General features: G+C 35.1%; 2 protein-coding genes across 2 annotated transcripts; one reads left to right on the top strand and one right to left on the bottom strand.

Moving 5' to 3' along the window:
• Positions 1-296: 296 nt before the first annotated feature.
• On the bottom strand, positions 297-10,125 carry LOC106162050 (guanine nucleotide-binding protein G(I)/G(S)/G(O) subunit gamma-5). Its single transcript, XM_013539162.2, has 3 exons — positions 9,955-10,125; positions 4,571-4,694; positions 297-3,810 (listed from the first exon to the last, which is right to left on the bottom strand). The coding sequence occupies exons 1-2, from the start codon at positions 10,047-10,049 to the stop codon at positions 4,589-4,591; spliced, it is 201 nt and encodes a 66-aa protein (XP_013394616.1). The 5' UTR covers positions 10,050-10,125; the 3' UTR covers positions 297-3,810; positions 4,571-4,588.
• On the top strand, positions 10,102-14,082 carry LOC106158204 (tRNA wybutosine-synthesizing protein 2 homolog). The gene is made up of 6 exons (XM_013534106.2): positions 10,102-10,230; positions 10,635-11,014; positions 11,227-11,377; positions 11,619-11,728; positions 12,122-12,279; positions 12,546-14,082. Exons 1-6 carry the CDS (start codon positions 10,169-10,171, stop codon positions 13,302-13,304), a joined length of 1,620 nt encoding a protein of 539 aa, XP_013389560.2. The 5' UTR covers positions 10,102-10,168; the 3' UTR covers positions 13,305-14,082.
• Positions 14,083-14,111: the final 29 nt, after the last annotated feature.

The following is a 14,111-nucleotide window of genomic DNA, read 5'->3' as shown; positions in this document are numbered from 1 at the left end:
TCTAAAGAAGGGGTCAGCAAACCTGGGTCAGCAGGTGTAAAAAATACCCTTTGGAAATGTACCGTGTTAAACCTTAAACTTTAATACGCTTTTCCACATTTGCATGTTAATGTTTCTTTTAAAGCTTTTGCAACAAAGTTTTTACAAGCACACAAATACAACAAAATTGAACAGAACATTTCTTCTCCAGTGGTTTTTATCTATGCTTAAAATAAAACTTGTTGACTTTTAATTCTCTTCGAAATTGTTAATATGCTTATTATCTGCGTTGAGATATTTCATATGAAGTCGTATAATAAGATGCATAAAACATTTATTCAGAAAAAAGTATGACAAACAAGACTACATATTTTACTACATGTAATATTGATAATGATTGGGGGGAAACTGATCCATAAGGATCAATTATACATTCAAGAATCTGAAAAAAAAAGGAAATACTGGGAATAAGCCAAAGGAAAATGGCTCATACATAACAATTTAAATACACTGTTCTAATGACATTTAGATTTTCATTCATTCAATTCCCAACCTTTCATCATAAAATACACTTGTGAGACTTCTCACAGAAAAAAAAATGAATGGTATCATACTAAAATGTAACTTTCTAAAATTTCAAACTTAGACTAAAAAGGCCAATTCGACATTCCAGGTTTTAGTTTATGGCATGAAATATGATAAGAACTAAATTTTCATCAAACTTGTTCTTATCAGAACCTAGTTTTATACGAAATAATCAATTTTGCAAACACCCATGAAATTAACACAATGGGTGGATTTGACAATATCATTTTTAACTATTTCACACTATTTGTATTTAGGTTTTACGGACAAATTGCTTTAACTTGATTAAGACCTGCCCCAAAAGCAATGCAAGTTACCACATACTGAAATCATAGAAGTGAAATTCACCAAATGAGTTTCAGATATCATATTCATGTATAAACTTGGGCGTCAAAAAGAATAAACATAATTTTGGAATTGGTTGCTTTTGCTTTAGGGAAGGTCTTAAACGGTCCATGTTTCCTTAAGTCTTTTCTATACTTAGAAATCCTGAAATTATAGAATATATCTAGGAATCCCATATTTATTTTCAATTAAAATCAAACTTAATTTACACATATCACAATACAAAATACATTATTGAACATGACAAAATCTAGCAGAAACAAGATATTTCAAAAGGTAAAAATCCACCCTCAACCACTCTTTAGTTAAAGATTACAGCTCAGCATATAAAAGAAAGAAAAATTAATCTAATATCACTTTGTGCACCATGAAACTAGCTGAAAAGGTGTTATATTATTTTGCATTTCTCTCAAGGTAAATGTCTATAACAAAGGTACCTTGTCATATTTACTGCTCTTCTCAATTGAAAGGACATTATTTTCTTTTGGCAGTTCACTCTTTGCCTTTAAATATATGTACCTATCCTATTATATATATATATACACTCAAACAAAATGCATACATTGAGATTTATATGCTGCATGGTTGTTAGCAGGAAGTGTCTAATATTAGAGGCAGTTGTGAAAACATAAGTATGTAACATAGGATGTCTTTCTGGAAAAGATAAGCTTCTAGACATAGTTCTGATATGAGAAATTGGCATTTTAGGTCAAGAATTATTCTAACTAGAGGATCAGAGAGGCGATACCGCCTCCAGATATTGTACCACCAGCTGGAGTAAGCGCATTCGGATGGGTAGTGATTTTCTAGACAATAGGCCTATTGGTTTTCCTTGAAATGTGTTATCAGTGTTGCATATATGCTGACAAAAGAGGAAACCTATGGGCAACACTGGGCATATCTCTGCTAGTTTTGAAGATATGAGGGGCAAGAAAATATTCAAAGTTCAGTTCATGGTGAACAGTAGGTCAAAGGTCAATTTCAAGGTCACAGTTTATGACTGCCTATTCAAGTTCAAAAGTAACTATGGGCATTTCTTTGCCAAGTTTGGAGATGTATAGGCCAGAAAACATGCAAAGTACAGTTCATCATAAAAAGTAGGTCAAAGGCCAATTTCAGGATCACAGTTAGATAGCCAGTATATGACTTCCTATTGAAGTTCAATAGTAACTATCTTTGCCAGTTTAAGAGATATAAGGGCTGGAAATTTTAGTTCATGGTGAAAAGTAGGTCAGAGGCCAATTTCAAGGTCACAGTTAAATTACAAGTATATGTCTTCCCATTCAAGTTCAATAGTAACTATGGGCGTATCTCTGCTAAATTTGTAGTATTTCACATTTTATTTTCACCACTAAATATTGGATGTTGAACTTTTATATATAGTGCAATGCCTAAGCTGTATCGAAAACAAAACACAGACACCACCTCCAGTGTTGCGCTTGACAAGCTCTACAAAATGCAAAAAACAAGAGGTCTCTATCATTAACAGTTCCAGAATTGGAGACAGTTTTCAGTGTCGGCATCTAATGGCCGCTACTCCCGTGAAAATGCACCAATTGACCCCAAACTCACGAAGATGAAAGAAGACCCTCAGGGTAACACCTGTCCATAATATTATAAGTAAGATCTGTAAAATTTCTGAAAATCGACATAAAATATTAAATTTTTTGCAAAAAATTCCCATTTTTAGAAAATTTTGGCCCGTTTGACCTTGAAATAAAGGTCAAAGGTCAAATCCAAGGCCATATTTGAAATCTCCACATATGACTTTCGGTCAGCCATCTGTAGAAATTTTTCCCATAATTCCTTCGGTATGGGAGATATTTAGCATTGAATTTCCAAAAATTTTGACAAGGGTGCCTTTCGACGAGTATCATGCCAAGGGCAATGCACCGACTGAGACAAAAATACCCAGGGGTTCAAGTTGAGATTATACGTGACTTAAATCCAAGAGATGGGCACACAGGCCCATGCAGTCTAGGAGGAGAAGCGGTAACGGTGACTTGTATCCCACGACACCCTGCGGAGCCAACGGAGCTTACGGAGCCGGCGGAGCCGGCGGAGCCGTACGAGACGGGTCGGGACTAAAACCATGAGTACCGCCAGCGTAGACGCTGGTGGTACTAATTAACGAGTTTATGTGGGAAGCTGACAATTGCCTCACATTATTCTTTGACTTACACATATACTATAATGTACTGATGTAAAGTTTAGGGAAACTGAAATTTTTAGAATAAAATGTTAAACAGTTTATCATGATTAAAAAAAAATCCCAAATGTTGGTGACTATTGATATAAATATACTTTTGCATATATACAAAAAGTTGCTCTAAATTTTTAACTATTTTTCAGCACTGGCCAAAAGCTTGGTGAATATGATAATCCATGTGCGTCTTAATTAGCGAATAAGGAATTTTGCATTAACTAACCAGTCAACATTTTAAATGCTTGGTATCAAATGGTTTTTATATTTGCTCCAAGTTTTTAAAATGATATTGACTTTCAAAGAGATTAAAGTCTGTTGAATTCCAGTTTCTAGTTCCAGTTCCAAGTAATCCAATCAATCAGGCTATAATCCGTCAGTGTGCTTTATCTCCCTATTCACTAACTGGGCTGGTCCCCATTCTAAACAAGTATAGTCTCACTCCATCAGAAGTTCTTTATGATTATGTTTTCATAAAAAAATGAAATGAATTGATTATACATACTAGTTCTTGATTGTACATACATACAAATATACTGTTACACTTATACCAACAACACCGGTGAGTTTCAGAGACATGTACAATTCGCTATTCATGCTTTCCATTTTACAAGCTGCTGTATATAGATGACGGATTCACACAAAGATGACTGCACTAGAATAGTGAGACAATGATCCAAAGAGGTCCAGAGACATATCTGAAATGAAAACAAAAACAATATTATCTTACTGATATTAAAATCATTTTATTTTTGAAAACAGATTATCTCCATAAGTGCCATTAGCAAAGTAAAAACTACTAGTATAAAGATGAAATGGCATGAATTAAAAGCTTTCTTTGAGGAAAAAAAAAAAAAAAAAAAACAGAAACAAAACATACAGTTTATCAGAGCAGTACCCTCATTAAGACTGAATTTCAGTCCAAGTATGTTGAAAATATTCTGCAATAACAAAATATTCTAGTAACAGTGTTATTTTTGTAGTAGGCTTTCTTCCTTTAAATAAAACTTTTTTCAAAGCCTAAAGTATTCATGGTTTTAAAACAAAATCCCTGGCTCCCATTGTTCAGGAAATTTAAAAACAGGTCACTGGTGTTAAGGTAGCAATCAACATTTTTTTCCTCAAATATTCATATATCATTCCCCATCCAACATTAGCAGTCAGTATGGACCTCTATGACTTCAGAGATATTCAAATATCTATTCTGACATTATATGGCTAACAAATCACTTATATAACTCGTTTTCTGATAACGAAGGATAAAATTGCTGATCATTTTGTCTTATCTGCTTGATGTACCCTAATTACAAATCAATGGAAATGTAATTTAATACCTAGTGCGTCTAATCTCCTTCATATATATATTCTTGAAAAATTTGACCAAATATCTCTAACATTGTACAAGAATATGTTTGTTTGATCAGTATGAAAACAACTAACAAGTTTTCATGTACATACCACCATTTTGACTGTTTCCTACAGTATAGTGCAGTTCTTCTGATCACGGAAAGGATTTTCTGACTGTGAGATTCCATTCAAGAGCACATCACTGGGTGCATTTTGATTTGTGTATGTCAGAAGCCTAAAAAAATAACAAGATCACAAATAAATTCTACACAAAATACATACTTACAAAGTATTTCAAACACAAAACTCACTCGAGTTGATACAACTCCCTCAGCTTTTGACAGATAAGAGAAATTTTTAACATAGGCTTACTCTTTGAGGGCCTTGGATACCGGCCATCTTTCTAACGCTGCCTCGTGGCGCAGCTGGGCCACCTCGTACTGCATTTCTTGAATTTCTTCCTGCTTTGCAGCCATGACAAAAATTTGGACAAAAATACTTTATGACGGAAAGCCACCTTTATAGCAAACTTCTAAAAGGCAAAAATTGTTTCCCAAAGCCAATTTTGTGCCCTCAGAAATCTGATCTTTCAACAGATTAAACCCAAAAATGATTTCTTTAATCAGCATCCCAAAGAGGGAGATCAATTCAATTTGACTGTCAACAGGAAAGTCTTAGAGTTATATGATAGTTCGATGATTAAGATGATGCGCCAGAAAGAAATACTTTAAATCTTACTAAAGCCTTTCTCAATTTATAGGTGCATCCTGGGTGAATTGGGGCCACTAATGAGCAGAAGAATTCATTTCATTTCTCCCAATGTTCTCATTTATCATTCCCTATGGGCAGCAGACAAGATTAGCAATGAATACTGAATAATAATGATATAGGGGAAAATTTCAGAAGAGCCTAGTATGTTTTCTGGTCTCCCATAACCACAGTCACTCAAGAGGGAATGAACAACTGTACAGCTTGGACATGGCAATTTTTGTGATTTGGGGGTAAGTTAGAAGGGATGTTTAAAGGCCTACTGCGCTCTAGGAACACATAGCGTTCACTGCTTTTTTTACAGTATAAAAACTATAAATCCACGTCAAAAAATTGTTCTTTTTAAGTTTTAGAGAGAAAAGATGAGATTTAGATGAGAAAATTCTGTTGGTCAGTTTCTAGTAACGTAACCCGTGGAGTAGCTTCCCACAGCTGTACTAGTAATAGTATATACTATGCAGTAGGCGACTAAACATCCAGGTGTCAGAAAAACAAATGCCGCAAAGTTGTGTTGCTCCCGGGTGCCGTAATGTAGGTTACAATAAGAAAGACATCTGCTATTATATCCTGCCTGCGGATGCCGCTAAACGTAAAATTTGGCTCAATTCTCTGAAGTTAAAAAATCCCAGCACAGTGTCAAAACACGCGAGGATCTGTAGCGACCACTTCGAGCCGGAATGCTTCGTACGTGACCTGCGAGCTGAATTGTGGGGTGGAAAAGCACGGAGAAAACTAAAAGATGATGCTGTACCCAGTATATTCGATTTTTCGGAGTACCAAAATGCGACAGTAAATGCCAGAGCGCTGCCGACGAGAGTCTTACCTGTAGGATGTGTGCATGATGCGGCCGTCAAGAAGAAGAGAGCAGCTTCTAGAGCCCAAAAAATAGTTCGTAGCAGAATTACGTTGTCGAATTTTTTGGTTTTATTAGTGAAAACGTTAATATTAACATGATAGTGGAATCAAATTTTTACTCGACATACTGCTGCACTGATCACGTGTAAGGCAGAAGTAGCGAGGTAAGTTGCAGAGGTGTGAAATGTAGTGTCCGATGCTATCAGTCCGATATCTTTGGCCTTTTGTCCACTGACCTGGCTCTCCCGGAATGACACTGGTAAACTGCACGGGTGTGAAAAATAATGTTAGCTGTCACACCTGCATGTATTAGGTAACTTTCTCTTATCAGTCGGGATAAGAACGTTCAGCCGACGCGACAGATGGGCAATGTGTGAAAAACTGTGTTCGCTGCCCTGCTTCCAAACCTTTACTGTTAACATAGTTTTGGTGTATTTTGTTGGTTAATAAATGATAACCACGTGGGGAATTCATCTTCTTTTGTGTATCTATCTTCAAAAGTTTGAATTTATAAATGATCATGTAGTGATCAATTGCGTGTATCGCTTTTAGTTTGCACTGCTAGCAAGCGGATAGCTGAATCGAATATGGCTTTCTGAGCCTTGACGCTAGTGACGTCACTCGCCTTAAAGCGCCACCACGCGGGAGTATCATAAACTACATTCACACCTGCATAAAATCGGCTTTAAAAACTAAATAAACGTAAGAACTTTTTTTTCATTACTCAAAAATGACTTTTGGGCACCTAACGGATAGTTTTAACCCGTTTTTTCATCACAGTATACCTTTAAAGTACAAGTAAGTCCAAAATTTTTGCAATTTATATCAATGTCAGAATACTGTTTAACTACAACAAACACACAGAAAAAAATCAGACCTCATTAATCAGCCGGAAGGGATCAAACATCAACTCACACACTTACAAACTTAACAGTACTTACTGTGTACTGTATTGATATTATATCTTCTAAAACAGGCCTTACAGTTATTTCATCGTCTTATTTTATCTTTAGTGCAAATGATTTCTTTTGCATGTATAGTCATTTTTTTCTGTGTAATCAATCCCATACTATACATGCATTTGAAACATCAGTGTTGGCTGACAAGAAAAATAGAAATAATTGTATAAAACAGGAGAATCAACTCCTCAACAACACACACATAAACACACACGTTCACTATACTGTGCAATTTTTCTAGGAAACCGAAAGTGTTATTTGGATGGGAATTTTTTTAGGTGTTGAAGCCAAAGATAAATGCATGAGTAGTCAAGATGTCTTCCGCAAACTAACATGTTTCATGTTTTTGGAATCAAAGTATTGATCAAGCTAACAGCATCAGATGTTAGAAGGGGATCAAAGCAGCAAGTAAAATTCATTAACACACCTGTGTTGTGTGCACCCTAATGTGATATTTTTCTAATGGCTAAAACTAATCATTTTTTAATCTAATGAATGATATATCAAGTATTTAGTTAGATGATATGAAATATTGCCCCTTTATTTGTGTTGGTCTTTAAATCTTAATTAATTATTTATTTTTTTGTAACTTTGCTAAGCTGAAAATAGAATTAAATATCTTATTAGAATTAGAAATATACTGAATGGTGCATCTTGTGTTTAAAGTTCACATCAGTCAGTCTGAGTGACTGAAAAATTAAGAATAGAAGCTTAAGTCTTTAAAATAATCTCTAGCTCACTTTAAAATATTCAATTCATTGGTTTTCATCAATGGCACTATTCAGACTACATACTGTGCCCATTTGAAGTAAATAAATCAATTTTTATTGATGGCTTCTGAAAATGAATTAACTAAGGCAGCATGTAACTATCCTGTGGTCTTATTTACACTATCCTACACTACACTATGTCAACAGGCCAGTTAAAGTGCTTTTTTGAAGATTGAAGTAGTCAATGAAACCTTTCAACATAGTTAATAATTCACTCACTCAAGTCAATAATCTACCAAGTAAGCATTGAACCCACGTGATGAATATGGCTAACATCCTCTGCCCATGATGAGAATAGCAATGATAAAGCTATTGTACATACTTTTTCAATGCTGAACTAGATCTACCCTACATCTACCCTCTGAAATTGAAAATATGTATGCAAAAATGCTGATAGAAGACATGCAAGAGAGATGAACGAGCAGTCCAAAATTGGCACTTTTCGTTTGACATTCACAGAAGGTAAAAAAGCATACTGGCTAGTATGTAAATTGCACAATACAGTGGAGTTTGTCAGCAGAAACTCCAGTAGGTCATGATTTGCAAGACCTACTGCAACGATTTCATGTAATGAAAAAACAAACAAATGTCAATTTAATGCAAAAAGAAACTATCTTGAAATTTTTTCTAGAATTTCTGTCCATCTTATATAAGTGAACCTAAAAATACAACTGATAATGAGAAATGGGTAAAAGCTTGCAATATTTACACAGACCTCAATTGGTAGAATTTTGCCAATCTCATTGGTGCTTCTTGAAAGTCAGAGAAAGCCACAATATATTTCATTTAACACTAGCAAAGGTAAAGATCAGTTTATAAACGAATACCCTCCATGACCAAAGTCAACCAGCTTTATGCCTGTCCCAAAGGAGCAAGTAACCTAAAGCTGCCACATGTACAGTATGCAACACTGAGAATTTTCAAGCACTATTACCAGAACTACCATTTCCATGTCTTTAGTGCTTTTATTCTATATTCTGTGTGCTTAGCAAAGAGATTATGGGTGTAATTTTCATAATGTTTTTTGAAATGACCTGGTGTGGTGTGACTCAATTGTTCCATAATCAGAATGCCTTACTCATCCTGTTAACCCATTTCACATGTGCTGCTTTGAGAGAAGAAAATTTTATTTGTGCTTATCATTGAAAATGTTGTCCTATAATATTGCTTAAATCTTTCCATACTGTACAAGAAGTTGACCATAGAATATCAGCAAGCATTATTAATAAGGGCTTTGCCTTTTCAAATATTGTGACTGAAATCCATGACTTTCAAATTTCAAAGGAAGGGTGCAAACCACATCATCAAGAGAAGATGGGCTTATAAGGACACATTTTCCTTGGATCTTCTTTAAATTTTCAATCTTTATCATTTGGGGGTGGTATTGGTGTTTCACAACCTGCACTTGTATGTATGAATGTATCATGATGTATGGCATATTTAACAGACTTGTTAAATATACAATGAATAACTAATTTCAATTATCTATTTATCTTAATTTTATTTTATGGTTTATTTATTTCTCTATTTATTATTTTTTGTATTGCAGTAATGACAATTATTATGATATTACGACAATTATAAAGATAACTTAATGCAGTTTGTAAGTTCATCAACTAATTAAACAAATGTTTATAATCACAAGACCACAACAGAACAGAATCAAATGGCCACTGAACCCAAGTACAAAATTGTAACTATGCTGTTTGCAGTCCATGCAACATTTTTAAGAATGGGGGAGGTGGTGACCCCTTACGTCATCTCTGTTCCTCATTGAATTGTATTCACACTGAATATTAACTATCACCTTACTATTCCCAGATATTGTGGAGGGCTTAGATAAAGTAAAATACACCCATGGATGCATTTACAAACGGCACCAGACCCATCCAGCTCTTTTAAATTAAAATTCAAAGCATTAATTTTAAAAACCTCCTTTGAGGTTCTACTGCAACACTTTGAAATTACGTCATATATGAAATCTATGTTTGTTATAGTCTTCAAGTGGATAATGGTTAATTCTCCAATGAAACTCTGTGTTTTTAATTATCAAAATTTGATGCCTGTCTGTCTAGCTGAAGATGTTCTCATACTGACTCAGTCGAATCGATCGGTATCTGATCTAGGCAAAATATTCACTTACTCTTGAATGGCTTGAGACACAGGAATGCGGCGTATAGAAGCTTCATGTCGAAGCTGCTCAACTTGTTTCTGGAGGGCTTGAACCTGGCTTGACATTTTAGGGATCTTAAGTCAAAGATAGCACAAACCAACGTGAAAACAAAGCACTTCGTGAGGAACGTTAACCTAAACTGTGATAGATGGCGCTCTAGCAAGAGAATCTCGCGAGATCCAATATGTCAGCGCCCACAGGTGTACCTGTTGTTATTATTCCAAAGACATCTGCACAAACTGTGAGGTATGTGACGACCTTAGTTGAAAGGACAGGTGGTGACTGAAAGACACTGTTATATTTCATTTGTTTATTAGTTTTTTACCCGTGAAATTATTTCAAATTATGATGCTCTTGACTTTTGTTTGTGTGGCTACTGTAATTGTCTGTAGTGTAAGTACTGCAACTTCTGACATAAAAATTACTTTGTAAATCCGAAACAGAGACCTTTCTTGCTTCCTTGCCATAACTATCGCACGGCAAAAAACAGGGTTCACATCTCACAGTCATATCACCTGCTCTCAACAGTTAGAGTCTTGTTTCTCCATTAAAATAATTTAATTATGAAATTAACATTCTACTTAATTATTACATCTTTTTGGAGGGGGGGGGTAGTTATCCTTTATTGATTTATTTTATTTTTCTTAAAGGAAACATTTGGAAATTGGCAGATTATGGGACAGCCGGTATAGTCTGAAAAAGATTGACGAAGATCTGGTGGCCATTCCCATTACCAGTGAAGCTTACAAGATGCTGACCCTGACCACAGGGGGGCTACCAGCGTCTATTGAGTACACGCTTGATGTAATCAATCTTTCACCTTCAAAAAAGGACTTGTTAAAGCCACCTTGGGAGCATCTCCGGGAAACATTAGGCAATCTATTGGCAATAGTGAATAATGAAAAGAAGAGTGCAGGGGTTAGAGATAGTGAAACATGGGAAGATGATATTCCTAAACACTGGGAAAAGCATGGAGACATGGTGGTTCTGCCAGATCATTGTTTCAAAAATGATTTTTGGAGACATTGTGGTAAATAATTCCTAAATATTAGTGTGTCACTATGATGTTAGTAATGTTTCTTTGCACTTTTCCTCAAAGTGAATATATTTGCAAGTTGTTTTTAAACAATTTAGATAAACATCAGCTTTTTAGTTTGGTATCTGGATGTGAAAAATTCATACCAGCATGTAACAATTATGTTTGTACATATAGTAATGGTCAGTGTACATATTTGATTTCAGGTCCACAGTTGTGGGAGACTGTGGCAAGAATCCTTGGTGCCAAAAGACTTGCTAAGAAGTCAATTATATCCCAAGATGGTTTCCGGACTCCACAGGTAGAACTGCTGCTTGGAAAGGATGGATGGGTCACTCACATTGACAATCATATCAAGTGAGATGTCATTATTTTTGGATTTCTTTCTTGAGAGGGAAATAAATATAATTTCACACAGTAACACAGTTTGTACTCCTTAAGATTGCTGTACAAGTAGCAAATGTCATGAAGTGGCTGAATATCAGGAAATTTAAAGTTTGATAAAAGGGTGTAAAAGAAAGTTACAGTTGAAGTCTGTATACCCTGTTTGTATTTATTCGCTACATGTATCATATTCTTGTGTGACTGTTGTTTCCAGGTACAGCTATGATGTTACCAGGTGTATGTTTAGTGCAGGAAACATTACAGAGAAACTAAGAGTGGCTCACTTCCACTGTGAGGGAGAGACTGTTGTGGATTTATATGCAGGTAAAGCTTTTTGGGCAATTGAGATGATTTTTAGATGTGAGGGAAAACAATGATTTTACCAAGGATATACCATGAGGTTTTCAGAAACGATAAAGTCTTTCCAATTAGAAAAGAAAATAGATTAATCTTTATTTTAATTTAGCCATTAAACTATTTACACACATTGGTTATAACCTACACAAGCACTGTGAAGTTGTTGTAATTTAGCAGTTATAATTTTGCTGTTTGCAGTTGCAATAAAGACAAGGGATTAGATATAACTGTTGCCTTCCTTGTAAAGTCTCAACTAAGCTCTGATACATACAGATTATCACACCAGTAACTTTTCAAGGATTGGAAGAAAACAGTCACACTTACCAATGAAAGTAATAAATTATTTGTTACGTGATCCAGGCATAGGTTACTTCACTTTGCCATACTTGATCCATGCCAAAGCCAGGCTGGTTCATGCCTGTGAGTGGAATCCAGATGCAGCAGATGCATTGAGGAAGAACCTACATCTGAATGGAGTGGCAGAGAGGTGTATTGTTCATCAGGGAGACAACAGACAAGTAGGCAATATATTTTTTTGTTGTTGCAAGTGCAGTAATATATTTAATGTGTGAATAATATGGCAAAGATATTTTTATTTAAGTAAAGTATTTAATTATTTTGTTTGACAATTGATCATAGATTAAAACTTTTTATGGAATGGTATTTTCTATAAGGTAGTCTTGACTGAAAAGCAAATACAAGTGTGAGCCCAGATAAACACGTTTTCAGGAGTTTATTTGCAATCACCTTATACTGTTATATGTTATATCTGCTGTTGTTCAAGGTATGTCCTAAGGGTGTTGCAGACAGGGTAAACCTTGGGTTGATTCCCAGCTCGGAGGAGGGATGGCCAGTAGCATGTGCAGCACTGAAGTCACACTCAGGAGGAATACTACATATACACCACAATGTTGAAACCAAGACTTCTGAACACAGGAATGATTCTAGAAAAGAAACAGCTAATCCTATTAGAAAACATGGAAATGGTGACTTAAATGAAACATCAGCACAAGAGCATCTTCAGTTGCAATGGTCTCAATGTTATTCAACAGGTGTCTGCCCTTGCAATAAGACTAAAAGTGGCCCAGGTTTTGGTATTTCTCAAATTGCTGGTGGATTACAAAGGTGTGAAAACACCAAATCAATGGAGAACACTCTTCAGAACATGGCTGAAAGTAACGAGTGTAATTCTGTGGATATAGCAAAAGACACTGGGTCTCCCAGCTTAACAGGAATGTCTGTTCCAGTCACATGCCTTTGTGGCTCAAAACATTTAGGAAAAAGTTTGACTGGAGAGCATGTTAAACAGCACAATGGTTATGATGAAAGAGCTACTTCAAACAATACATCAATAATTTGTAATAAAAAGTTATTACACCAGTGGAAAACATGGGCTGTAATGACAGCTGATCAGATCAGAGACATTTTACATAATACACATGGAGGTCAGTGGAAAACAGAGATACTTCACTTAGAGCATGTCAAGTCTTATGCACCACACGTTGATCACATGGTGTTGGATTTACTGTGTAAACCAGCGTAACCCTCCTAGTACAAGGAACACATTTATTTTCATAACATACACTTAAATTAGTTTTGAGGTGAATATGAACCAGTATCATCCATTCCTTCTCTTTATTTGTCAATCAACGTTTGAAAGCTCAGCAGTTTATAAGTACTTCATGGTCAGTCAATTTATTGCAGTTCACTTTCTACAAGTTTTTACAAGTTTATACCTCAAGTGAACCCATGCTAAATGAAAACAAGTTACAAGGCCCCGTGGCTTTTGTCCATTATCTCTTGATAGTAAAAAAGAAAATTGCTATGTTTTACGGGTTCTTTAGAGCAAAATGACTACAAATTTTAAGACTTTCTTTTTGAGAAAGCTTTGCCCACCTTGACAGGATGAAAAGAGACAAGAAATTTTAGTTGTTTTCTTATAAAGTTTTAATTCTGTTTTTTACATTTGATGTGAAATTGTGTATATGTACAATGGAAAATCTACAAAAGTACTGAGTATTAAATAACAAGATAAGGGAAGTAAAACCTGTTCTATTCCTAGCTTTCTAGGCTACATCATGTTATGGAAAAAATTATTGCTAGTTTTAAACAAAATACCACATCAACATTACATTTTTTTTAGAATATCAATATGACACTTCCTTTTGTCAACAACATTGTCCTTCACAAAATATACATTTCTCAAGATAATATCTTGTCACAAAAGATAAATTATATGACACCCTGCTTTCCCAACCTGATTTCAAAATTTGCATCTCTATGATAAGATTTAATAAAAAGGAAAAAGTCAATATCATAAATGCATTTGTTTGACTTGATATATCAGAAA

This window comes from Lingula anatina, chromosome 1, assembly GCF_051362555.1.
Source record: "Lingula anatina isolate TDL-2025a chromosome 1, LinAna3.0, whole genome shotgun sequence".
Taxonomy (NCBI): domain Eukaryota; kingdom Metazoa; phylum Brachiopoda; class Lingulata; order Lingulida; family Lingulidae; genus Lingula; species Lingula anatina.
Note: the sequence above shows the minus strand (reverse complement) of the source record. Positions and strands in the feature narration are given on the sequence as shown.

Excerpts from the sequence above, each read along its gene's own strand:
- LOC106162050 (XM_013539162.2), bottom strand. The coding sequence starts at position 10,049 with ATGTCAAGCCAGGTTCAAGCCCTCCAGAAACAAGTTGAGCAGCTTCGA. Across the intron at positions 4,695-9,954 it reads GTGTCTCAAGCCATTCAAGA|GCTTCTGACATACACAAATC; the intron begins GTAAGTGAATAT and ends TTATTTTTTTAG.
- LOC106158204 (XM_013534106.2), top strand. The coding sequence starts at position 10,169 with ATGTCAGCGCCCACAGGTGTACCTGTTGTTATTATTCCAAAGACATCT. Across the intron at positions 10,231-10,634 it reads ACATCTGCACAAACTGTGAG|GAAACATTTGGAAATTGGCA; the intron begins GTATGTGACGAC and ends TTTTTCTTAAAG. Across the intron at positions 11,378-11,618 it reads CACATTGACAATCATATCAA|GTACAGCTATGATGTTACCA; the intron begins GTGAGATGTCAT and ends TGTTGTTTCCAG.